Genomic DNA, 25,980 nt, shown 5'->3' with positions numbered 1-25,980 from the left:
CACAGGAATACGTGCAAGATAAACCGAACACTGGAGCTGTAAGAGAAAAGAAGTTATTACCTGCAAGAGCAGGCAGCAAGTTGAGACACATCGCGGTTCTTCCCAACAATAACAGCCAAACCGGTTTCTGCTCAAGGTTACTTTTTTAAGTGCCCATTTACACTAAGTCAAGAGTTGAATCACAACAATACTGCTTTTTTTTTCAGATTAAAAAACTAAACAAAACACACAGTTGTGTGACTTGACTGTTAGTCTAGATGGAACCAAACTCATTTTGGTTGCAGAGCTACCAGTTTTAAGTGTGTTGTCCTTAACTATGGAAACTAGTACCACACGCTTTCGCTGAATGGCACCAAAACCACAAATGCAATATTGTTTAAAAGATTCCATTAAAAAAGTCAAACTATGAAAAATTACAAGTTGTAAAATGCAGCCAAGACCCAAAAGAGAAAGAGTTCAGAGAGATTTCCTTCTATTTGAATAGCTCTACTCTCAGCACAGGGACCCAGGTCTCGATACCTTCTCCCGAGGGCTGTAGTCACCTTCCAAGTCTTGGAGCTTCTCTACCACACAAGGAGAAAGGAAAATTCAAGTGACAGCCACTGTAAATGCCCTTATTTCCTTGAGGATTGGGAATGCTCACAGCAGCCACATACTCCCTGCAGAAAGATTTTAGCAAATACAAAGTGTGGCGAGAGGAAACCACTATGTTATTTAACCAATACCTTTTTCAAATTAACTCACGAGTTTGTACGAGGTGTCACCGTAACACAGGAAGATAATTGCAAGGAGGGGAAAAAATGAAAATGACATCAGACGTGCTAAATATGTATTGTTTATTAAGGCTTGTATTCTCCTAGAGGAAAAAGTTAATCTGATGCTGTCCATTACCCCTTACAGGCAGAAACAGTCCAGAGACAGAGTTATACGTTCTAAATACAAGTCTAAATGATACAGCTTAAATTTTAATTAAGTTGGAGGTCCTTTTGGAGTAAATAGTTTTCAGAAGATATTTGCTTTCTAATATAGTAAAAGATCCTCTACAATAAACACGTGCAGATCAGTGTGCTAGAGCAGCGGACATGAGCACCATTTCCATGCTTAATTGGAACTCCAGTTGGTGACAGGTTCTCCGAAGGTCCCCTCACTCCACAAAAACATGACAGCAAATTCAGTTTCTTAAAACAGGTTTTTTACTCATCCAACAGAAAAAAAAAATAGACATACACACTGTCAATTTTAAACATCTGAGGCATTATCCATCATATTATCCGTACTATTAGTTCCTACGTTAAAGCTCAGCATTATTGGTATAAAAACTTTAAATGTAATTAGGATTGGGGGGAGGTGGGGGAGTAATGAAGGGAAAGATTAAAAATGATCTGCAATTAACTAATAACACCTGAAAGCTGAAACAGGTTTAAACACATTGTCCAAAACCCCTGCAATGTTGATAGCATCACATTATTATTTAATTATTAAGCTACAAACCCATAAAGCAGAATTATGGCTGAGAGAAAGCGTCTCGCTCCCCCCCGGCAGGATATGGTTTAACAAATGCACACTGAAGCACTGCTTAACAGAATGTGGAAGAGAAGTATTTTCCAGAGAAACAGTTTCACTGACAAGTTGGTTTTCTACTAGACAGAAAAAAAACAACGTGGCGCATTAACAATTTTAAAAGTGTAATTTTACAGGTAACTAAAGAGGCGTAGCAGCTGCACAAAGTGATTTGAAATTTCATTTTTTTCATTTCAAAATTCTGAAGTGCAGTATCTWGAAGTATTTTTTTTTAAATGACAAAAATCAATGCATGGTTTCTTATGTCTGCCATGGAGAAACAGGATTCKGGGTGAAGATAAACGGAGATTTGTCATGTGTTCTCCTTAATGTCTATTAACTTGTTAGGAACATAATTTGAGCCAAAATGAAATCTTTGGGAAGCATTAACACTTTAATATGCTCATGTATAGGTCCACAGTAGGTTAATATAACTGTTAGCAACTTAAAAAAATAAAAACAGACACACCTTTATTAATGATTTCTACAGAATTTTACATAGAAAAAGATACAAATTAATGCAGATCCACTTGGGCAAAAATAAACTACAATGTACTTAAAGATGCAACAACTTAAAATTCCCCTGCACGAGAAGATATACTGGAGCTCAAAGCTTTAGTTTGTCCTGATGCCAAGATACAGCACCAGAATACTTAAATTTTGTTTCTCATAGTCGAATTTAATATCAGTTCTAGTATATGTAACAAACTGCTTGTTTATTCTTATTGTTTGTTTCGATTCTGACGTTCCTGCAAAGAGAAAAAAAAAATGTTAAAAATAGAAAAGATTCCAGTCAAGCTAAAAAGCAATAAGTATTAGATATACATAATCAGATTGATGTGGTACCCAGGTATTTTTATTCACTTTTATAAAAGGTAGCAGCAGGTATTTACCGTATATCATATATACCAAGTTAGAAGATTCGAATGTTTCGGTGCAGCTCCATACGGAGCAGCACTCTTTCACCGTGAAGGTCACAGCAAAGAAAAAAAAGGTATGGAATATGGACATTCACAGGGGGAATTCTACTTTCTGGATTACTTCAGCTACTGCAGTAGAAGCAGAGCCATCAAAAACTCGTCAAGAGACAGCAGGTTAATGAATTCCACAGAAGAAATACAACTCTTAGCGTACACAAGTGACTTGAAAGTTTAGTCTCATTCAAAGAAAGACAAGATTCGAGCTCTCTAAGAAATCTGCTCCCAACTTTTTCTATTAACTGCTCTGGAAGACACTGAAATACTTCAAGAGCCATTAAAAAAGGGAAATCATCAGGTGGGAGAAACGTTATATGCTTTTGCTTGGTCTGATGATATCAGCATGGCTAGATAGAACTCTTCCAGAGCTTCTCAAAGCATCTAGTTCAGAAGCCTGCAGTTCTGTGAAGTCTTTCTCAAAAGTTTCTGTTAACCACAAATAAAGAAAACAGATAAAGGCAATTCAAGGGATACCTGCAGGCAACCCACAATTCCTCTAACTTGTGCTACAAAAGCAGTAAATAACAAGACCAAGTATCTCCAAGCACACAAGTACAGCTACTTAGAGCAGATGCTCAAGAAAAGGGCATATCCAGCTGCTCAGCAACGTAACTACTACAGGAAGACTTCTTAGCAATTGCTTTAAGAGCATCCTAATTTCCAGAAGTCACTCCAAAAAGCATCCATAAGTTCAAATACAGAGTTCCAGAGGGAGAAATTTACTCTTATTAACAAATCAAAAATACTAACTTCTTTTTTTCTTAGAATGTAACAATTCAGAAGCTGAAAACTGCTAGCTGGACTTTGCCMCTCGCTTACATTTTCCCTATCCTATGGAAAACACAAATACCATAAAACATGTTGCAGYATTCTTAGGTCAGGGCATTTTTCCCTATTATTTTAGGCAAGCTGCCAAGCTGACACAATAGGAGTTCCACCTTCCTGTTTTTCTTTACATCAGAATAGACCTTAAAGTAAAATATATACTGCAAAATAGGCATGTAAAGACTCGAGCATGTACTGTGCTTACATGACTCAATATGTCATCAAACCATGATCTATAATAACTCAAGCACCATGTCCAAAGACTAAATTGCTCTAATAAATGGAGCTATTGAACTCGGTAACTTTATGCTGTTACATGACATGACAAGCTGAGGTCCCCAGCTGTGCAGAATCTACTTAGGAAAGTAAACCCCTCTATTTCAAGTAAGAGGATTGTGAAATAGTCTAAGCATAAACAACAGTCAAATCCTAACCTAACACCTTCAGCTTTTACTCTGTTTTTACTTGTTCTACAGAGTCCTTCCATATAAAATGAATCTCCTAATCATTTCATTTGAAGGTAAGGCTTGTTTTCATGTTTACCAACCATTTAAAAACAGGTCTCATTTTATGCTGTGACCAACCGAAGCAAAAAATATGGTCTGTTACACTTGCCAATGGGCTACTAGTTTCTGCCTCCAGTAGGATATTAACATTTGCATTTTCATAATAAAAGTCAACACAAGCCTAGCAAAAGTTCTCAGTAAAACACTTAGACACAAGCAAAAACATTAACATTGTTCTACAGGATCCTAAAAAAGACAGCATAAAATGGTAGAGATTTTTTTTTTTTTTTATCTCTACTTGCCCATCTCTTGACTGTTGACTTACCAGCTGTCAGTGAATGCAATGTATTAGTTGAACAATAGCATAACATATGAGGTGCAGTGTGTTCTTATTAAAAGAGCACATGGCTGCCTGCCATTTCAAAGAGAAGGTGGTTAGAATGACACGTCTGGAACAAAACTGCATCAAACCAAACCTGTCTGCAGGTTTCCCAAAAAGCAATTGTTCTACTTCCTTTCTTTAATGTGAGAAATATCCTTTCTCCACTTCATTGCTCTACCAYTCTCCCAGGCTATTCTTTCTCATTTCCATCTTACGTAACTTTTCTAAAGATTACTTTGTATTCACCCACTGACTCTCATAAACCCAAGTCTAAATCTACCCTTGTCTTGGATCAGTCCCATACAGACAGGACACGGGCCAACACCAGACACTTTCACCTAGTATCTGAGGAGTAAGTGGGAGGCTCTTGGCATTCAGAGAGTCATCTTAGGCCTTGTTATCCTCTTTATTATTAAATGCTATTTATTGARTAAACTTATGTAGTTCCCTCCTACCTTGTAGCTCTCTCTCTCTCAGGGGCTAATATGAATCTTCCTTGATAATGTCTGAAACCACAGAAACTCATAAGCAGGAGTTTGATGTATGGATTCTTCATTCTCTTGAGTCTGGCTGCTTTGAGGAAGATCTAACTTTCAAATTCTCTCCCCGCTCGCTAYTGCGAGCGAGAACAAGTTGTCTGCTGAGTACCTAACAATGCTCTGTTCATGTGGGGTCCGAAGATCCAGCTGGAGCAATCGGAATTCGCATCTCCTGGGGAGTTCTCTGGTATCTTAGAGGGCAGCTCCTGTTGCACACTCCTCACTGGTGGTATCAGTGTGCATAGTCTTCAGACACAGCAAAGGCTGGTTTTCACAAAGCCTGCAGAAACTTCCATTTTGAGACACCTATTCCTGTCAAATTTTATTCCCTACTCTCTGACCCAAAGTAACTGTTGACCTTCCTGTTAAGCCTTATCTGTCATGATCAGTAGGATGACAGTACTCATCTTCTCTGACACAAAAAATATAAGGGCTATTTTTAAATCAGGAGACATGATTAGTATGAATTTAAAATAGCAATGAATGTAAAATAGCAATAAAAGTCRTGGAATTAAAATAGCAATGAATTCAATTTTTAGTTTTGGAGAAATGACAGTATTTCTCTCCTTAGAAATCTATACCAATGAGGATGCTCAGAAAAAAAATATTCTGCAGGCAAATCTCTAACCATCCAGTTTGGGGAAAGCTGATCTGGTTAAATGGCAGTGACCTGGTTAAAAATATTGCCTTATCTATTTGAACTGAAGGTGAGAAAAAATAATGTACATTAAAATAAGCCATAGTGTGGTAAGCCCAACAGCTGAGGAGCAGGGCAGTAACTACAGACCCACTTCAGCTTTTGGCGCACACACACACATCTTATCTTCTGAGGGCCACTAAGTCTTCAAGAAGAGTCCTCATACCATGTCCATTACACCTGAGGTAAAAAAGCTCCAACTGTTTAAAATTCCCCAGTATTCCCACTCCTCAAATACAGATTATTCTCCCCTCCAGCGAGACATAGAGGCGCTAAGGGTCAAAAACCAAAGCCAGCCCCCAGCACACTGTAAACCCTTGCAAAAGGAAGCCAGGCCTTTTGACCCTATTCTGGATTCCCTCATACTTCAAGTATCTTCTCAAGGTAGAGGTTGCATCAAATATGAAAATTGGGAACTGGCTGCTGAAGGAACAGAGCGCTGACGCAGAGGCATTTAAGCTTTAGCTTGCAGAGCGGCATAGAAAGCAAGACAAACCTCAAATATTAAACTCTCATTTCCTCTACTGAGGTCTGCTACGCACATTAGACCAGGTGGCTAGAAAAACCTGAGCTGAGTTCTTAAGGCACATTCCTCTCTTTCATAATTTAAGGGTACATTCTAGCAAGACATTTAAAGCAATCTTATCTGCACTTGTAAATGGTAATAAAGCCTTGAAAATGGCATCTTCAATTTCAGCTGCAGGAACACGCATTAAGCCTCTGCTTCAAAAACATTCTGAAGCAAATGCGAACTGCACGAAATCAGCCTGTCGAATAAATTGAAACGCTATACAAAAGTGCATGAGATACTATCAATATCAAGGCGTTACTTCACTAGTAACTGTACATCCCAACATCTACTGCTCTGTCAGACAGCCTAGGGAAAAGCATTCCTGAGGGCAGTGCGAGGGACAGGGACAGATGGTTCTGGGGGCAGTCTCGGGGTCCCAGGAGTGTATAGAAATATCTTTATTGCTCTTTCCCGGTTACTGCCCAAATTTCTCACTACATCCTCACTCAAAATTTCAAAAACTAGTAGACAGATTAGACCTGGGAACTGAAAGCTTTTATTTACCCAAATAATAATACATGTAACTTCAGCAGGAGAAACATAAGCTTTCTAAGAACTACTTTGGCAATTTTACGCAACTCTTTTCCAGAGAGACCAACTGAACAGGCGAGATGAGGCTGCCCTCTGATTGCTCATAAAGCTGATGTACAAATTCCAGATGCCAACAGCGGCATCAAATTTTGATGGCCCAGTTCCGATCAATGTCAAACATCTCACGGTTATGAGAAAAAAATAAAACCCTTTTGTTAAGTGGCAATCACTGGCAGRATCCAACTCTATAACAAAAAACAATTTCTACTCTGTTAACTATTTTAAAATAAAACATCAAAGTCCCCCAACATTGGACATAACAATCCTTTATCCGTATCACCGCTTAACTTCTTACTCTGAAACTTATTAACCCATGAAATTATGTCACAGACAAATAAGGGCAATCTGTTGTGTCGTTAAATACACAAAACCAAAAACATTTTGAACTCCTACTTACATTTTTCCACCATAGCAGCCTTCACATTTCATTTTCCCCATATCTGTGTATAAAATAAATTTTTTAATAAGTTTACCTTCCGCACCACCTCCTCCTCTTCCTGGCGCTTTTCATAATGAGAAAAGTCATCAAAGATGGAGGTCGTGTGCTTGTAAGTAGCAATAATTTTAAGCACTTGTTTTGCTTTTTCTAAGGGCACCTCCTGTGTATCACGGGAGTTTGTAACTGGTTTGTTGTCATTGTTCTCCAGCCTGATGTGTCGGAGCTGGTTGTTGGGCACATCCTTCACAAAGATCCACTTGACATCGAATTTCCCCTTCCACTTGTCCTGAGACCAGACACCTGCGCTGGTGCCGTAGTCCACAGGCGACTTCATTTCTGCTACTCCACAGAAATGTCCACTGCCATTGACACTGAACAGCAAGTAGACCGGACCCTTACTATTCATGGAACGAAAAGCACTGTCCAGGCGTTTGTTGCCATGTTCTGTACTACACCAAATAGAATACTTAATGGAACGATGAATATCATCCTCAGAATAGCTCTTTATTATGAACACGCGTCCATTTTTAAGGTTCCATTCAAAATCTTTAGGGTTATAGCTGTGAGCAGCTTTCAGTTTTTCAAGGACAGGATGGGATTCGCCACTCGGAACGGGGTTGGGCTGGGCACTGCCAGCTGGGTTGTTATCATTACCAGTTCCTCCACTTTGGCCAAAAGCTGCATTTCTGTTGCGAGGAGCTACCCAGCGATTTTGGGGCGGCTGCTGAGGGCTCTGATACTGTGGTTGGGTCAATGGAGGAGGCTGAGCTGGAACAGGCTGCACAATTTGTTGCTGTGGCGGCGGAACAGACTGAGGAGAAGGTATCTGTTGGGGGGCAGGAACTTTTGCCACGGGACCCTTATTGTCCCAAGTACCTATGTCCATATTGTGTTTTATAGGTGGTGGAGGCAGYGCTCCTCCAATTACAGGTCCAGTTTTCGTTTTCATTTTAGGCTGTGGTTTTGCAGGCTTGCTAGCTATAGCAGCCCAAGAGGTTGGTTTAGATACTGGCAAGTTTACATTAGATCCACCATTACCAGAGAGGGCACCTGTCATCCCAGCACTGTTGACAACAGAACCTACTGTTTTCACAGCAGAAGTTGTAACATCTCCACCAATCTTAAGTCCAACCATTCCCTGTTCAATACTGTTCATTCCAGGAGCTTTATTTAACGTGTCATTATGAAATCCTGTTTGTCCATCCACAATGGTGCCGCCCAGTGAACTAGGTGGGTAGCTGTAACTGCTCCCATATGCTGAACTCTGAGTTTGCTGTCCTTGGGATCCACTGGTTCCCCAAGCTGAGAAGGCAGGATTTTCAGGGAAAAAGTTAAACCGGTGCTGATAGATATTGTTTCCCAGACCCCCGGGCTGTCCAAAAACAGCATCATGCATAAAATGGTGATCTCCATTACTGAGCTGTCCATAGGTGGTGAGATATGGGATAGGAGGATCTCCTCCTGTAGACCACGGTGCTTCACTGAGAGAATAGGGGAACCCAATAGATGGTGGATAATAACTGGACAGATAGGGATCAGTCATTGATGGATAACTATTGTTCTGTTAAAGAAAAAAAAAGTAATTTTAGATAATAAGAAATTTACTTATGAAAAAATACAACACTGTACATCACCAGGCAGAAAAGAACAATAGGGCCAAAGTAATTTTTATTTCTAATTAAAGATTTTTAGTTCACAGTTCAAGCTTGCTATTCCACAAACTGCTCAATCCATCTAAAAGAGCATTATTACCACCTGCTCATTTCTTTACCAGAGATGCATTCTTTTTTTCCACACTTTAAGCAAGTAAGAAGCTAAASAATTTGTAGGTTTACAAATCAGCACTATCATCCTAACCATGCTAGATATATTTCCTGTATTCAAAATGAAAGATTCGTGGCCAAATTTAAATGTCCATATTTTTGGCCTGGGAGTATTGCCTCACACAGAAGTCAGTACTTGAGATTTTGAGACCATGCAGGCTCAGTTACATTACTGCAGGCTATTTAGTGGCTTCCTCTAGATTTTTTTCACGTATCAATATCAGAAAATATTACAAGGCACTTATATAACCGAATACATTTCGTGACTCATAGCACTTCTGGCAATCATAAAATACATACTGTCACAAGACAACTGTATAACTTTTACATATAATGCTGTTATAAACCAGGAAAGCCTTCTCAAAAGCTAGAGCTTTTGCTCCCTTTTCTTCCTCTCAGCTGTTTTCTAGATCTGATAATTCTCTCTTTCCAATCTAAATCTTCAACTGACACATTTATTTAAAAATATTCTATATATTTCTCACAGTCAGCAATGCAAAAGGATAGATTGTTCTAGAATAGGTATTATTCTTCTTTATAAAACCTGAAACCCAGATACTGGAGCCCTTTCAAAATGAAACTCTGAATGTAATTACCAGTGAGGGGGAGGGAAGGTCAACATCTCCTGTTAATGAGTCAAACAGTAGCTAATCTTCCCTTACTCATAGAGAGAAATGATTTTTAAGAGGAGGAACTAAGACTTCTATCAAAACCTAATTAAGGTTCCAAAATTGAGCAAACATATTTTGCAGAATCAGCTAAAATGTACCGACATTTTAGTAATTTTAAGTAATTTTTCCAAACATAAGATTGTTTCTYGGTTCACTCAGAACACTAAGATGCTCCTTGCTAAAGATATAAGCATAATATCCTCATGTGTTTGAGTCATTTTTATTGCTAATTTTTCAGTGACATCCTTCCACAAAACCCAGATGCCAGGCTAATTCAATATCCCTCCTTTCTCTATAAAGAATGACTCCAAAAAAGCCAAGACTTACATATGCACACACCATAGAAAATACTGAGATTTAAGCAGTCTAAACCTAATGTTATTTATTTTTGACTGAAGAGACATATCACCTCTACTGTTTCTCTTGTTGCCTTCATATGGAAGCTCTATCTTTAMCAAAACGAATAAGTCACCTTTAATTAGGAAGAAGATTCTCTAAAATGCATGGAATTTTCTAATTCTCTCAAGCTAAGAGAGTCAATGTGCTGTGTATTAAAATATCTTTTTTTTCTCTTGAGGAACTTCGAGATTGGTAACATTTCAAGATAAAACACATTGATAACATAAGAAAAATGTAAAAATAAATGCTTGTTGAAGGAGGTGCTGCAAACAGTGCTTTGTAATACTTATTAACTCTATGCTTTCTATAAATTTATTTTAAGATCAAGGGGAACAAGCTCAGGTGTTTTGGGTCAAAATATTTCTAAGAAATCCTAGACAATTTCCTAGACTGTTGCCTTCTGTGCACACAGTCTGTCAGGTCCACAAGGGTTTTAACAGGATTAAAGGAAAGTTTCAGTAGATACCCCCACAAAACATTCAATCTATTTTGACTAGCTTTATGCCTTAGTGTGTTCCCTGATGGAAGTCCTTCAYGGCTACAACTCATCCTTGACCTCTCTACACCTCTTCTCTGCTTTTTTTAAAGCCAATCTTTGTGTTACTTAGGAAGGGAAACCTTCTTTCTCCTGAAGTATTCAACCTGTTTGTAAGACACTGTTGCTTACAAGAATCTTTTGGTTCTAGATGGCAGTACATCTGGATACCTGCCTTGCTTTGAATCTAAGTGTGTGTTGTACCTCATCCAGTTGCCTTGGCACCAGAAGACTCTTTTAGTGTGCTCAATTCAATGCGGCACCACATTTCAAGTTACATCTGCACTGACTATTGCTACTTGATTATAGCTGTTTGCAAAGAAAAACAACAGGGTCCTTTCACTGGGTACAGTTTTCCATATAAAGATACCACAAAACAAAATACCTTTTACTAATATGTTTAATACTCATTTTAAGGATTAACTTGTCTTTCTGATGATAACTGTATCATCACCCTATATTTGATTTTGCATGTCCAAAGTATTGGCTATGTCAAAGTTTTTACATTTTTAAAGTATTTTTTAGAAAAATCAGTTGCTTTCAGATCTTTTTTATTCAGTTTAATTTTACAGTCACTTTAAAGGGCATATATCTGACTGAATAAGTAGATAATTAGGCTTCGTTCAGGGATACAGTTGTCTTTCTTGCAGGATCTCAGAGCCTTAATTAATGCTACTGTCATTTCCCACTTTAAAAATAGACAACAACCTACACAAGTGTTTGTTGCAGCACGCCAGCTTCGCGTGCAATGCCTGCTTCTCACTGCAGTCAGTAGAGCTGTGCTTTCATGTATCACTTTATTAAGACATGAAAATTATAGAATTCTGTAAGTTGTAGTAACTTTGTACATTTAATCCCAATAACTGGGCTTATTGGTAGCTAAGCATTATTAGAATTAAAAGCATTATATTCTAACCCTCTCTCTATACAGAATACATAAGTCATGGATGTTTGGTGATGTACATGATAATGAACTAGATCAAATTCAGAGTTCACATTTCAGTGCCCTACTCTTGGGGGGAAAAAAAAAAAAAACAACACATTTTTAATTCTTAAGGTATTTCAGAGGACACAAAAGAAATACTTCCTGAAGTGTAAAAAGAAAGCAGAATCACTCCATATTCTTTTCTAGAAGGCACAAAAAAGAAATTTCAACTACAGTAACTTTCAGACTTATTTTAAAGACAAATCCGGTGACTCGTCATAACTAGAGCCCCTAAACTCTCATATGTRACTTACATATGAAAGAATAGCAAGATCAAATGGTCTGTCAAGTCCAACTGCATCAATAATCTGCAATTTGAGAAGCAATCAGTAGACAGCAGTTGGAGCATTAACCTCATTTTCACTTGGTGGCCATCTGGATACACATAGTCATATTAGCTTCAGGAGTACAAATGCTAGTTGTATTACTAAGTAACACAATATGCTAGTCATTTCTTTTTCCATTTCTACTAAAGGAATTTGCTCCCTCTACACAATTGTACAAATTGGCTGCAAACACAGCATGCTAAAGAAACAAAATGAAGTTACCAAGACACTAACCTGATTTGACTGCCCRGAAAGGTATGGTTCGAAATCGTTGTCATGAACAGTATCCTTCTGGTGTAATGAACCATTTTGTACTGGAAGAAAAGAGTGACAACACATCACAAGACTGCTTAGTAGCACCTTAGTAAACAGTTCTACCCTGACGTTATTTTAGGAAGAGTGATATTCTTCTTCAAGGCACAGACTTGCCAAACACAAAAGTATCACATTTGACCCCAACCAAATTATTTCTTTGTATTTGTGCTTCACAAATTTCTATAAGTATAAATCCCTAAGTTTAAGTAGTTGAGTTTTTCCTACAATTCAACCCASGAGAACCACTTCTAAGTCAAAAAATAATCAACTGAATTTTACCTGCTTTTTATTTCACCTTAACTGAATGAGTAGCAAGCTTTAGCTAAGTTTCTAAACTTCAGCAATTACATACTTATTAGCAATCACAACAGTAAGAGTATTTGCTTAAAACATTTAATTTCAGATTAAGTACAGGAATTGTCATAGTCTTACCTCATCAGAAGTGGTTTACCTACTATTTAAAATTACTTAAGAGAAGCCTGTAGACTTCAGTAAGTCAACAGCTGTACCGTAACAGTATTTACACAGCAAGAAAAGAGTATTCGAAAACATGTGAAAATGTATCCTGATTGGAAGGCCTCTGTTMCACTAAAAACCGCTTTACTTTAAGGATATTAAGAGCATTGTTATAAGATTGCTTAGTGCTAACACGCAGTGCACTATGAACTTGGTAACATTGGGTAGGATGCAAACAGGCTCCTAAGAGCAACAGTTAACGCTATTTTCGAAACCAAGCACAAAGTTTCTTTGTTCCAGATGTTCATCCATGGGGACTAACAGCAGCATCCCTCTGTTGGCAAACAGATACCCACAAAATGCAGCGGTTACAACAGCAAATTAAGTGGCAAGATCTCAGYATGCTCCTTACCTTTATTATCCTGCCCTTTCGGTCTCTGGGAAGCCGCAGCATATGATGGAGGAATAGAGAAGGAAAAAAAAAGGGGGGGGGGGAGTGGAAGGAAATGAAAAGATTAATTTCAGAAAAAAAATGCTCATATGGTCATTAAAAATAAAACACAGAGCTCATGGGGAGGGAGAAAGTGCGTTGGGGAAGGCCTATTAAGGAGCGGGGCCTCGTTCGGGCCGGCTCCGGGGAGTTCGTTTCGGTCCCGGCCTTGCTTAGAAATGGCCCCCGCTCCGGGAAGGCGCCGCGAGCGCGCGCTGCGCGCGGGGCCGCCGCCGGGAGCCAAGGGGAGGCCCCGCGGAGGCGCCTTCTCGGGGCCGGGCTGCGCGGGGAGCCCCGCGCCGCGGCGGGAAGCCGCTTACCTGAGGGTCAACGCTTGTGGCGGACATAATTCATGCGCGGGGCCGCCGTGGTGCAGCGGGGAGGGCCGCGCGGCGCGGGGGCGGCGGCGCCTCTGCCCCCCCCCCTCAGGCGGCGCCCGCCGCTCGGCGTCTCCTGGCGGGGCGCGGGAAGCCGCTGCGGCACCTCGCGCCGCCTCCTCACATGCCCGCGGCCCGCGCCGCCGCCGCCGGGGCCTCCTCGCTGTCGCCGCCGCCGCAGCGAGCGCCGGAGCCGCCACCTCCAATGGCGGCGGGCGCCGGGCTGCGGTGACGTCAGCGCCGAGCGAGCGCGCGCGCGGCACGCCGGGAGAGCGCGGCGAGGCGCGGGCGGGGAGGCGGCTGCGCGTGCGCAGGAGGGCGCGGCGGGCTGAGGCGGCGCGGGAGGCGCCATCACCGCCCCTTAGTGCTTCTCGCCTCCTCTCCTGCTTTGCTCTGTCCCGGTGTTCCCGGCTCCATGATGTCCCGTCCTTCCCGCTCYATGGCTCGCCGGAGCGCCCTCCTGGCCCTTAGAGACATTCCCCGTTGGGGAAGCGCGTGGCACCTCCCGCCTCCCCCGGGGCTGCGCTTGGCCACTGAGGAAATGGCGGCGCCGGCCGCGCTTGAGGAGAAGCCGCCCTCACCCGCGTGCCCTGTCAGTTAATTCACGGCATCCTCCTCCCAGCGGAGGTGAAACGGAGCCCGCACTGAGCAGAGCTTAACTTGAGCCCAGTAGGGACCAGGGTTTTCAGTCTTTGTCATGGCACTGCCGAGGGGAAGCCACGCTGTGCTGCGCACGCAGAGCTGTGCCTGTTCGCGCTGATGCACGGCAAAGTTGGCCATAAGCTGTTGAATGTAAGCAGGCTGTAGGGAGGCCTTGGCATTTCCTTTATGAGAAATCGCATTTAATGAAAGCAGTGCCTTTTTCGGTATTTGAGTTCCAACTGTTTCTTTGCTTCTTCCAGCACACCCCCCCCCAAATGGATGGAGTATCTAATAAACAGGATTGTGTCTAGTTCTCCTTTTCTCTTTTACTTTTTTCCTTTTCTGGTAGTGCGTAATGTCAACGAGCAATTTACAGATGATGATGCACAGAACAAACAGCCCCTACCCTTCCCAAGGATTTTTAATCTCTTAGATTACCAGTTACAGTGTGGAAAAATGTATGATAATCTATTTCATACCTATTTCAGTTCTGATGACTGGATCATAACAATCATGGTGAAACAGGGATCATCTGCATGTTGCTGTCTTACTATTTATGTTGCAGTGATGATCAGAGGCTTCACTATCCTGTTATGCATATAAATACAGCAAATGGTAGTTCASTCAGTGCCCAAATTGAGTAGGGAGGACTGGGAGCCTCTCAGCCCAAAACAAAAGAAAACATCTCTCTCTTGCACATTAGTAGTAGGAGGAGATAATCAGCAACTAGTGGAGAGCTGTAGAATGTAATTCCAGAGAAATATCTGGAGGCATTTTGAGGTATTGCATGGGTTTTGTTTGCATGCAATGACTGGCCTGTTTCATCTTATTTTTGTTTGCTTATGTTTTGTTTGTGGACAAAGTTGGTAGGCCTGTGCTCTTCGGAGTCCCTGGAGGAGGTGGAAAGGCCATCCTGAAGAACAGAGCTTTGGAAAGAAATGTGAGAAGAAAGGAAGCAGCATGAGCGGAGAGTAGACCATCTGTCAGGGAGGCTTGTCCTGGGTGCTTGGGTGATGGGCATGGTTTTGAAGTCCATGTGATTGTATATGTTCCCTAGTCTTGATATAGAAACTACGTGACTATGAATCATCCTTGCCATGACTGTGCTGTGGGCAGAATGTTAGAAATGTATTTTCTTCAGGATCTGATGTTATAGGGGATTGTAGCTATTAGACTGTACCTGCCACTTGAGACTCAAAGAGTGCGTATGTTAAGGTGTGCACATATAATGCCCCCAACTCCATATTTGTGAGAACATTTTTTCTTTTACATTAGAAAAATGTGAGTTGTTGCTTCTTCCAGGTAATTTTAAGAGATTTCTTGCCTATCCATTAAGAAATACACATTCTTTTAGGAATAAAACCAGCAAGAAAAGAGATCTGTACTAAACCATATAAGAGGAAGTAATATTTAGAATGTTATCACTTAAGCAGAATAATTTTATCTCAGCCCAGTCTAATCTTAGTGAATACCATTGTAACTTAAGGTGTAATTTTTTTTTTGTTTTATTTTGGCTTTGTTGAGTGAAATCCCATGTTGTCTTAGTGTAACTAAAAGTAAGAGTATCTTTTTCTTCCTTGGTTAACACTGAAATCATAGAGTAATTAGTGTGTAAATTACAAAAGGTCATTTTTGCTGCCTAGCTTTTACAGGGGGTTGCTACAGCCTTTTGCTGCAGCAAAAACTTGGGACTTCCAATTTTGAGCAAGGGGCTAAGCATTGCCTTGGTGAAATCTTCTCTGTTTCCCTTGTGGAATGTAGTTAAAACATAGCTCTGGCTTTAATTTCCTTCACTTTAGGGTGAAAAATAAAGGCAGACACACAGAAAATAGTGTATTTTCTTATTTTCTGTTTCCGTGTTACGGGCACGCTCCTCTGAAAACGTAGGAAAGGGAATCCAAAGCGTAGCCTGTGAACAGCTATTACCATCACAGACTCCTGTTGCTTACCATACAACCTCGTTGCAAAGCTATAGCAAGAAGCTGAGCAGAACAAGAGCTGACCTCAGTTTTCACAAGCCGTTRCTCCTGATCTTCATCATTGGCAGCCCTTTGTTGCTGTTATCCTCTGTTTTCCATTACATTGTAAGGATAATCTGTTTTTGCTCACTCCCTAGAATTGGCTCATCCCCTTTTCACTTCCACATTCTGCAGTGTCCTTCACGTTGATCTGTTATCTTCATTTGCCGTTCTTGCTCTCAGATATTGGTAGAGAGGCAAAATCAACCTATCTGAGTGAATTTACCTGAGGAAAAACAGATGATTGCTCATGTAAATAGCTCAAKAACATACCTTTTCACTTGTCATCCAAATAACATTCAAGCCGCTAGGCACATCTCTGCGCAACATAAACATGTTCTAAGCTATGGCAGAATTTAATTGGAAAATTACATGTTCCATGTTCCTTGACGGCTGATTTTCCACCAATTAAAAAGTGGGACGAGCTTCATTAGATTCATAACAATGCCTGACAAATCCTTCTTTAAAGGTAATTAATGGCTGAATGGTGGAACATATATTAGTCACCAGCTGATAGCGGTATTTTCTGAAGAGCTTCATTATGTTCTTTTTTCTTTTCCCTGAACAACCCGGAGTAGCAATGCCACCCAGCTAACAGGAGGCTGCACCATCTTTCATTCCCTGTACCTCCTGCGAGGCTTTGAGTAGGCAGAGGGAATGCAGGGAGACTGAGCTGCTCCCACGTTGGAATGGGAAGCAGCAGGAAAGATTGAAGGGATGAGGGGAAGGGGCAGACGTAAAGAAGATGAATCGTGACTCATCTCTGAGAAAGTCACCTAGGTCCTGCTTGGAAAGGATCTTTCATACTGTGGGAATTGTTATAGCTGTTAATTGTAACATTAATTGCATCTCCTTAACTGTAAATCATACTCCTAATCTCCTTTGATGACCGTGGCCAGTAATTTCTGGAAATACTTCTCTGTTTTGGGGTCAAGAAGCAACTTTCCAGCTCCCCTGAGGTTTTGCACAGCTTTTTTTCCTTTTTGACAGGCTTGGTGGATAGGGAACTGAGGATTTAGAAAAGGACTTTTTCTGGATATTGCCCTAGACACCTCATAAACTGGTTAAGTTACTTACTGGGCTAAGTTACTTGCCATCCCTGTGTTCAACATCACCATCTTTAAAGTGCAGTATGTGGAGTAGCAGATAATGTGAAAATACATATAAATTCATTGTGGAAAAATAAAAAGAATGAAATTCACATGTAACAAAATCTTGTAAACTTTGCAAATAAGCACTGCCCCCTACTGCTCACAAGGTTTTCATTAAAGTTTATTCGATGGAAAATAAAAAGTGTCAAAACCAGTCCTTTTTAGTTGAAATGTTTGTATAGGTTTACCTGTAAAAAAACAGATTTTTTTTTCCTGTTACTGCATCAGGAGAAAATAAAGAGAAAATCATGGCCACAGAAAACATTAATAGTTCAAAGAAGTAGTTCTAAGAGCTGCTACTGCAGTAGCTGTCAGTTTTCCGAAGGCTCTCAAGCCTGTCCAGTGTGGAGTAGATCACAGTCATCTGATCTAGTTCTGAAAGGCACAGACAGCTCCCACAAAGCATCCGAATGCGTCAGTGATACTTGGATCTGATTTATCTGACGATAAAATACCTCCATTTCACTGTGGGTTTAGAAAGCAGTCTGAAAGTGGGTGTACATTTGCTATAGAGGTAATTCCTAGCCACTTAAGCGCTCCGTTTTGTTGCCAACATCCAAAGGAATCTTAATGTACGTCAGAATGAGGCTTTAATTAATCCTTAGGACACACTTCTGAGGTAGAAAATTTAATAGTCCTCATTTTAGGGACACGGAAATGGGACGGAGCCTTTGATACAGTCTCAGTCTTTCAAGCTTCTAAACAASTTAATGCGTTTGAGAAGGCAGCTCAAATATCTGCAAAATCACGTGCATGGTGGTGCTCCTGATCCTTGAAATGTGTGACAGGGCCATCCCAGGGCGGTGTCCTCGAGCAGCGCTTCAGAGCCACGTCCACTGCCGCTGTTACCTGCACAGAAAGTGCTGAAATAAGCTTTGTTTCTACCCAAGGACAAACATTCTAGGTCCAAATAATGTCTGCAAACTCAAAATAAATCTTGTAAAGAAGACAATGATTTTCCTGGGAGATCCCAGAACAGAAAGGCTGAGTTCTCACATGAGATGCTGTCCTGGAGAGGAGGAATCTCAGACCATTTTGCTCAGCCACTAGATACTGSAGCCAAGCTTCAGTGACAAACTACATGGTGGGACTCAGGATGCAGTGCCTGGAAGACAAGCAGCATAGCAAGGCTTGGCAGTTTATTAGCTGTTCAACAAGTTATTGCGTGGAGGAGGCGTGAGGAGGAACATCAGGCCTTTTCCTGGTGACACCTGTGTAGGCAGAGGAAAGTTGGGCCCTTGAGTCATTGGAGGATTTCAGCACAAAACCAACCAGTCAGGGAAAATCAGGTACTAGAAAAGGCTCYCGTGCCAGCTGGGTTCACTTAGCTGCTCTAAAGATTTCTGCCTCTCTGAGAAAGGCTCTGCCTTACCTGGGAGAAGGGGAAGCAGTTCAGCACTTGTGGGAGTATATTAGCTGCTGTAAGATGTGYGTGCTTTTTGGTTTTATTTATTTATTTACTCTCTTTGCATGTACTGGTATCTTCCCCCAATATTTCTGTTTTTCTAAGTGCAGAAAGCTGCTGGTATTGACTGCGTTTCACTTGAGAAATATATTGCTAAATGGGTATGAGTAGTAGACTGTGGGAGGGTATTGACTTTTAGTTGTGCYGTAGCTTTTTAAAATGCCAATTTATTGGGGGGAGGCTAATCAAGTTTACCAGATTTTTCTGCAGAATGTTTGCAAATATACTATAAACATAATAAAGTGATAGAAAAATCTATTAAGATCTATTAAATTCTGAAAAGTGTTTAGCTATAAGCTGGATCTTATGAGATAACATTTGCTTTGGATTGGCTGTTCTCTCCTTTGCTATAGCTTCTTAAATGCCCTTTTAGAAGGAGTGAAAGAAGTTTGGGACCTTTTAACACTATTTTAAAGGCTGAGCAAGTGACTGAGGGTTTGTGATGGGGCTGGAAGCCTGGATGGGTTTAGCTGGAGAGGCAGTCTGTGTTTTGCCCTCCAACAAGTGTTCCAAAGCTGGAAAGTGCTGGTTTCTTCCATCCAGACGTTAACGAGGACTCAGCAAAAGCTTAGSGGAGAGCAGCAAAGCATTGGAGCCCTAGTTTTCTGGGCTGCAATTCAGGAACAAGCTGGGCTTTGTTGAGCACAAGAGCTTTCCAGAACTGTGTGGGGATGAGCCATGGGGAGGTGCAACGTGTGACACAGCCCAGGGCTGCCTTGCCACCAGGGATCCAGCTCTGGTTCATCGGATTCTCCCTTTCCCAACAGGAACATGGGGGACACGGTGCTACCGCAGGGCACCCTGCTCAGGACAGCTCGTTTCCAGCTGTTCAAGTTCATCATGAGGAGYGAAGCCAGAAGATTAAGAACTTTTTGGCAGTGGCCGGATAGCTCGCCCGTGTCTGCCCGGGACTTGGCCAAGGCCGGCTTCTTCTTCGTGGGTCCTGGCGATGAAGTGCAGTGCTTCTGCTGYGGAGGCATCCTCAAGGACTGGGTACCTGGCGACTGCCCCATCGTAGAGCACCTCAGGTTCTTCCCTTCCTGTAAATTTGTTCGTGGTGAGGATGTTGGGAGCCAACAGGTGTTTGCTTTTGAGGAGATATTTGACTGTGTGGATGGGCAGTTCCTCAGTTTCTTGCAGAGGATGGACAGTGAGGAGACTGCCCTTCCCAATCCACCGGAATACCCAGAGATGGGAGTAGAGGAAATGAGACTGTCTACATTTGAGAGCTGGCCACAATACACAGAGGTGCATCCTCAGCAGCTCGCTAGGGCAGGATTCTTTTACACAGGTAGGTGCTTTGGGGAAAATTACCTCAGTGTAACACTATAAATCTATAAATAGACTTATAAATCCAATTTAAATTGTTGGAATCCCTAGCTAAATCTTCTTTTAGTGCATCAAGTTCTGGGAAGAAGTGCTCACCTGTAGCCAGAGCTTCCAGTTAGAGGATTTGACTCTGCTTGATGCAAATCTTGCTTAGCTTGTCCACTCTCAATGACAACAACTTGCTGTGTGCGGTCCATGTAAGCTCTGCTATGCACCACAGCCTTTTCTTCTCGAAAGCCCCCATAAAGCTGAGCTAAACCTTGTAGATATTAGTCCCATTTAGCTGTCATGGCTTGTTGTTGCCATGAGGATTCCAGACTTGCATTGCAGAACTGAAAGATTTTGCATGTTTCCTCAGAAACGTGTTTCTTGTTTAGTGGAATTTCAGTTGTTTCCCCTTGAGGAGGCTTTGCTGGTTTTGAATAAATGCTGCTTACTGGGCTGAGCAGCCAGAGCAAGTAATTACAGCGTATTAATTCCAAAGTGTAATTAAATATTGGCAGGGAGAGCTGCCTTCTGTGTTTTGGGCATGTCCCCTGAGCTGAGAGGATAGGCACAATAGCAGGCTGCATTGCTTGGGACCATGTTGTGGTAAATCCTTTATACCTATGGAACAGAAGCTGGAGAGATTGTCTGGATCACCAGGAGCTGATTATCCAGAGTAGCAGCTTGTGGGGTAGGAAACCAAGTCTGTCTGGATATAACTAATTAAAGCCTTTACTCTAAAGGCAGGTGAGAGGGGCTTGGTTGGCAGTGTGTGTATGGGAAAGGTGTAGTGTTAGCAGGTGTGCTGCTTGTTAGCTTGTGACCCCGTTCTGGAATAGTCTCAACTAGCTGCAGCTGTGGTGGTTCAATGCCCTCATCTGATTCCCTGCCCCTAAACAGCCTGCACAACTCATGTGTGCCTCCCYTCTGTCCTGTGGCCTAGGCTTTGTGTTGGTTTTTGTACTGAATTTTTTCTTATGCTATGTTTCTGGGAATCATCTCTATGCTTCTATGATTTTTTTYMWTTTTTTTCTCATTTCAGGCCAAGGTGACATGGTGAGGTGCTTTTACTGTGATGGAAGTGTGAGAAACTGGGAGTTTGGAGATGACCCTTGGAGAGAACATGCAAAATGGTACCCAAGGTAACTGAGCTGCTTTATTTTCATATCTCCTGTGACTTTTCTTCCAAAGAACGTGACAGCTGAGCCAAACATTAAGACTGAATGGAGGGGGAAACACAAGCTGCTTGATATTGTCCTCCTTCCTGCAAGGACAGGAAGACTATGATAATCCCTCTTCCTTACCAAATAGAGCATCTGTCTGTAAGCTGGTAGTGCTCATTGCTTCTAAACCTCAAACCACTACTACTGCTTTCATTTGGAAAGATCCTCTGCTAAACTGTTTGCATCTCTTTGCCCGTAGGTGTGARTTTTTGTTGCGATCAAAGGGAAGAGAATTTGTTAATGGTGTCCAGGAGTCCTTTTTCAGCACTGCAGTCTCCCCAGTGAGTCATCTTACATGTAACAGATGGGAATTTAGACAGTGGGGAGCTTTGAACAAATGCTTCACTTACGTGAATATCTTGTGATGTTTTCAGAGAGATTCCTGGCACCAGGCTGACCAGGATTCTTCTGCTTCCCAAGGTTGGTGCTCTGTAACTGCATGGTRTGTTGCCTTCTGTTTTGCTTCTGTTCTCGCCTCACCTTCTATATGCTCTGTAGACTGGGTGTTTGAGAGATGTTTTGATGTTTTAGAAGCTGTTTTTCCCCTATTTTTAGGGAGGTGTTTCTATCCCAAGAAAAGTGCTTGCTCTTGTGAGATTTTTTCTTTACATATATATATAAAATCAAGCTAGCCAAATGTCTTGGATTTTGAGGGGGGGGGGAAGTCTTGTGACTTACGGTCATTTATCTAAACTTTCATTGATTTGTCCATGTGTGGGTTGATTTTTGTCTGTCAGAGTTTTTGTCAGACTACAGCATTTGACTTGAACTTGATAAGAGACCTGAGGCTAACTAGAAGGTCCAGCTGTTCGTGGAAAGTGTTGATCCTGGGCACTTATTCCCACTCATTGGCTGCTTCTGGAAACTTAAGTAGGTTAAGATCTAGTTCCTGTCATTGTGGAAGCCTAGATGACTTAAGCTTTCACCTGTGTGAGAAGTGAATGAAGGTGTTGCAGCTTCAAAACACTTAAACCTTTAGAAGGGGTTGCCAGCTGAATTTCCCACTTTASTATTTACTGATGAATGGGAGCCGGATGAAGGAGAGACTTCATCTGGGATGGTCTTCTAGGTCTCCATGTAAGTGACTTTGCTTTCCCACTCCAGAGCATTCAAAGATTACTGCACTGGGGACAGCCCTAGAAGTCTTGATCTGCTGACACTGTAGAATGCAACATTAGAAATTTATAATCCTCTGCCTTTTGTGAGATTTTCTTACAGTGACTTTTGTGAATCATGATTGGAAGCAGCAAACCATAAGTCTGGACATTRATAGTTATATAGGTATCTATATATTGATGTTGTTGTCACTCTAYAGCATTCACTGGGAGTGGCAGATTATGATGCCCCAAAGTTTCTGCTTTCTGGTRAAGTATCTGCTCACTGCTTTACAGATATGGTGAGAAATGGGGAATTGCAGTCTCCTCCTCTGGAGGAGTCTTCTATACTGCAGAATATCCTGCAGATGGGCTTTGACCCTGCTCTGGTGGCTACCGTGGTAGGGAATAAGTACTTGCTGACTGGGACCTGCTACCTTTCTGAGTCTGAACTRGTTTCTGAGCTGCTTCAGACAGACTGGGGAGGGAGCAGCAGTGCACAAGAAACAAGAGGTATGCCAGCTTGCCCACCCGTAATCTTGGTGGTAGTTTAACCTCTTATTCACTTGACTTTGAGCACTGTTTTGGGCTTGTCTTGCAGATCTGCATTCTCTTTCTGCTTTCATGGTGCCCGAGGAGGCTGTGTTTACTGGCATGCTAGTAACTATATCTGTCTTGGGGTGTCGTGTGAATATTCTTCAGTCTTTGCTGCTGCCCTTAAAGTAGGTGGCAGCTCTGTGTGTGGAGGTAAATTCAGACCTATTGATGCAGACAGACTTGGGMAGTTGCCTGAAGGAAGGCTTCTAGGGTGAGCGTGGGCTCCAAACCTTCTTAAAGCTGAACCAAGGGCTTGGTAAGAACTACTTGTCTTGCATCTCCCTGGATAATGTGCTTTYCTCTCAACTTACTTGTATCTGTGGTGTTACCTGTTCTGGGTGTCTGGGTGGAATGAATTTGAGGCTGAAGCTGAACTTTGTATGCTTATACATATATCTTTTTTGGGGGGAGCAAGCCTGCTTTCCAAACCCCTTGTCTCCATGTGTCAGGYTACCCACCTCCTTAGCTATGTCGAGGCATAAAATAATCATTCAGGAAAAAGCAGATGAGGGTTTCCCCTGTCCAGCAGAACTTAAATCAGCTTCTGTGGGGAGAGAATGCAATGCAGACATATGGTAACATCTTTTGCAGGATGTGCAATTTCAGAGACRTCAACTAGACCAGGCTGTATTTAGTGTTAATAGCCCTGTGAAGAGGAGTTTGATCAGAGGCTAGTGAGACCCAGGATATTGCATCTCTTYAAACACAGCCCTGTTTGAAGAGGGAGGAAAGTGGTAATTGTTTAATGTCTTTTTCCTGTTTATACAGCTTCTGATCAGAGAGAGWGTGAAAGATCCGGTTCAAGAGAAGAAACACAACCTGTGCAACAAAAGGAATCAGGTGCACTGAAGTGATGCTGGCGGGGAAATCGGTCAAAACTAGGATAGCTCCTATAACAGAAAAAGGAGTGCTCTTTCTGTTCCTTTGTTAATTCTGAATATCTGTGTGTTCTAGTTTGCATGGTAACTGAACATTGCTTATTCAGCAATTAGGGCTCCACTGTGAAACACACCAAAAAAAGACGTATCTATTTGAAACTCATCCCAGAGATATTCCATTGTGCAGTATAGCCATGTTTGTCCCTTCCCACCCAKCTAGTCCAGCATGTGGAGATAAATGTCAGCCAAGAGGCTAAAATAGCTATAGGGGGTTTCAGTTAAACAGTTACCTGAGAAGGGTACCTCTGCTATTTTCACCCTCTGAACAAAAGGATGAGTAATTAGTAGGGATATGGCGTYTGTAGATCATAGCGTTGTCACTCTGGACTAACTTTATTGCTAACACTTGGGCTTTTCTCTCTTCCATCTCTTAAAGCTGAGGTGCCACTGAGCACAGAAGAGCAGCTGCGGCGCTTGCGAGAGGAGAAGATGTGCAAAGTGTGCATGGACAGAGATGTGTCTGTTGTCTTTGTGCCTTGTGGCCACCTGGTAGCTTGTGCAGAATGTGCACCCAACCTGAGACTGTGTCCTATCTGCAGAGCAGTCATCCGGGGAAGCGTGAGGACTTTCATGTCCTGAAGTAAAAGGTATTTGAGGGGAAAGATAGCCTGTAAAATCCAGTGGTAACAAAACAGATRAGCAAAGTAAGTGAGCAATCTCATTTGCATGGTAGTTTGGCTGCCTAAATGCAGGCATTCACCAAATTTTAAATGCATTTCTTTGCATAGTGCCTGCTGTAAGGGTTGCTGATAGGCTCTTACTGACCTTGCTGGAAGATTGCTCCAGAAGAACTCTGCTAGTTGCTTTTACCCACCAAAATGAGAGGCTTCTGTTGACAGAGATTATCCTCCTCTGAAGTCTTGCATATTCAAATGAATCCAGCTCTGTTGAAATCAAGGGCTGTTTTCAAGGGACTCTCTCTTTTTCTTCCATTTCTTCCATTCCAGCTGCTTGGAGATGATGAAAATAATGAGCTTTATCCTTCCTGGGTTGATATTTGCCTTCCATAACTAAGTGAAATGTAGACTATTTTTATAACAAACGCCCTCCTTGGACTAGAAKGCCGAGCTGTGTGTATTGTGGGGAAAGCAGTGGGTGGTTTTTATTTCTGTTTGTTCTGATATCTTTGCTGTGAGGGGGAAGAGGATTGGACAAATGTTAATAGTTCAAGACCATTCGTTTGAGGTTTCAACTGAGAAATGTTTCAGCAATCACTGAATTTGCCTCATTAAGTGAAAACTCTAATCTGTTTGTAGATTTTTCCAACCTGTGTTGTCAGCATGATGATCTTGTCTAGACAGAAGGTGGAAGACTCTTTGATCTGGTTTCCTGGATGATCTCCTGCAAGCTTGCTGTAAAGCCTCTCCAGGCTATTGGAGACTGTCCTGCTGGAAGACAGTTGTGGAAACTTACCCTTTTTTAGGACTTCTCTTTGCTGGCTAAACTGATGGCTCTTAGCYCAACTGTGGTATTTCACCATGTACCCCTTCTCAAAGAAAGACAGCTTTGTCAATAATACAGCTTGTTAATAGGTTAACTGGCTTAAGAGAAAGAATGTATGTTTTAAAGGCATTTTTTTCACTGAATAAAAGTTTTTTTCCCCTCTATCTTGTGGAGGTTTAAGCATCTGATTTTAGTGTAATGCCCTGTTGGGGGAATCAATGATGTACAAGAGGTATTGGGCAGTAGGTGGTACTGAAGGACATCAGGGAACCAAGTTYGGCTGTGGAAGCACAGGTGAAGGAAGCAACAGCTCTCACCACTCGTTAGTGGTTTCCCTGGGAGCCTGCAGAGCTGGGCTGAGTGTGTGGGTTTGTCCTCCAAACCCTTCAACCTCAAAAGGGAAATGTCCCTGTAGTGACTTGTGAGGTGTTTCTGCCTAGCCCTGAGTCCCAAGGGCTGCCTGTCCCCAATAGAGGGCACTCTTAACTTGGCAATAAGGGAACCATTGAGCAAAATCCTCAACTGCTCTTTTTTTTCCTTACAGTTTGAAAGATCCAAAGGACTGGGAGCTGATGCTCTAACAAGTCATGGTATTGCACAGGCTTGCAGGAYGTAGGTGTAGCACAAGAAG

At 41.9% G+C, this 25,980-nt stretch overlaps 2 protein-coding genes and 1 long non-coding RNA gene across 6 annotated transcripts; 1 reads left to right on the top strand and 2 right to left on the bottom strand.

Annotated features, from left to right (window-relative positions):
• Nucleotides 1–846: 846 nt before the first annotated feature.
• On the bottom strand, nt 847–13,497 carry YTHDF1 (YTH N6-methyladenosine RNA binding protein 1). Of its 2 annotated transcripts, XM_026042261.1 has the most exons (5): nt 13,408–13,497; nt 13,010–13,034; nt 12,061–12,140; nt 7,122–8,648; nt 847–2,309 (listed from the first exon to the last, which is right to left on the bottom strand). In XM_026042261.1, exons 1-5 carry the CDS (start codon nt 13,432–13,434, stop codon nt 2,283–2,285), a joined length of 1,686 nt encoding a protein of 561 aa, XP_025898046.1. In that variant the 5' UTR covers nt 13,435–13,497; the 3' UTR covers nt 847–2,282. The 2 variants fall into 2 exon arrangements, with proteins under 2 accessions (XP_025898046.1, XP_025898045.1); XM_026042260.1 differs by lacking the exon at nt 847–2,309 and having other exon boundaries at nt 6,353–8,648.
• Nucleotides 13,498–17,642: 4,145 nt separating this feature from the next.
• Nucleotides 17,643–18,461, bottom strand: LOC112949814. Its single transcript, XR_003249888.1, has 2 exons — nt 18,272–18,461; nt 17,643–18,124 (listed from the first exon to the last, which is right to left on the bottom strand). It is a non-coding gene; the product is annotated as an uncharacterized LOC112949814 (long non-coding RNA).
• Nucleotides 18,462–18,615: 154 nt separating this feature from the next.
• BIRC7 (baculoviral IAP repeat containing 7) lies at nt 18,616–25,448 on the top strand. 3 transcript variants are annotated; one of them, XM_026042265.1, is made up of 9 exons: nt 18,616–18,696; nt 19,508–20,031; nt 21,097–21,196; nt 21,477–21,558; nt 21,652–21,697; nt 22,669–22,884; nt 23,737–23,808; nt 24,283–24,493; nt 25,163–25,448. In XM_026042265.1, the coding sequence occupies exons 2-8, from the start codon at nt 19,512–19,514 to the stop codon at nt 24,483–24,485; spliced, it is 1,239 nt and encodes a 412-aa protein (XP_025898050.1). In that variant the 5' UTR covers nt 18,616–18,696; nt 19,508–19,511; the 3' UTR covers nt 24,486–24,493; nt 25,163–25,448. The 3 variants fall into 3 exon arrangements, with proteins under 3 accessions (XP_025898050.1, XP_025898049.1, XP_025898051.1); XM_026042264.1 differs by having other exon boundaries at nt 18,616–18,703; XM_026042266.1 differs by lacking the exon at nt 22,669–22,884 and having other exon boundaries at nt 18,616–18,703.
• Nucleotides 25,449–25,980: the final 532 nt, after the last annotated feature.

Source organism: Nothoprocta perdicaria, unplaced genomic scaffold (assembly GCF_003342845.1).
Source record: "Nothoprocta perdicaria isolate Ctin4 unplaced genomic scaffold, notPer1 scaffold_3, whole genome shotgun sequence".
NCBI lineage: Eukaryota > Metazoa > Chordata > Aves > Tinamiformes > Tinamidae > Nothoprocta > Nothoprocta perdicaria.
Note: the sequence above shows the minus strand (reverse complement) of the source record. Positions and strands in the feature narration are given on the sequence as shown.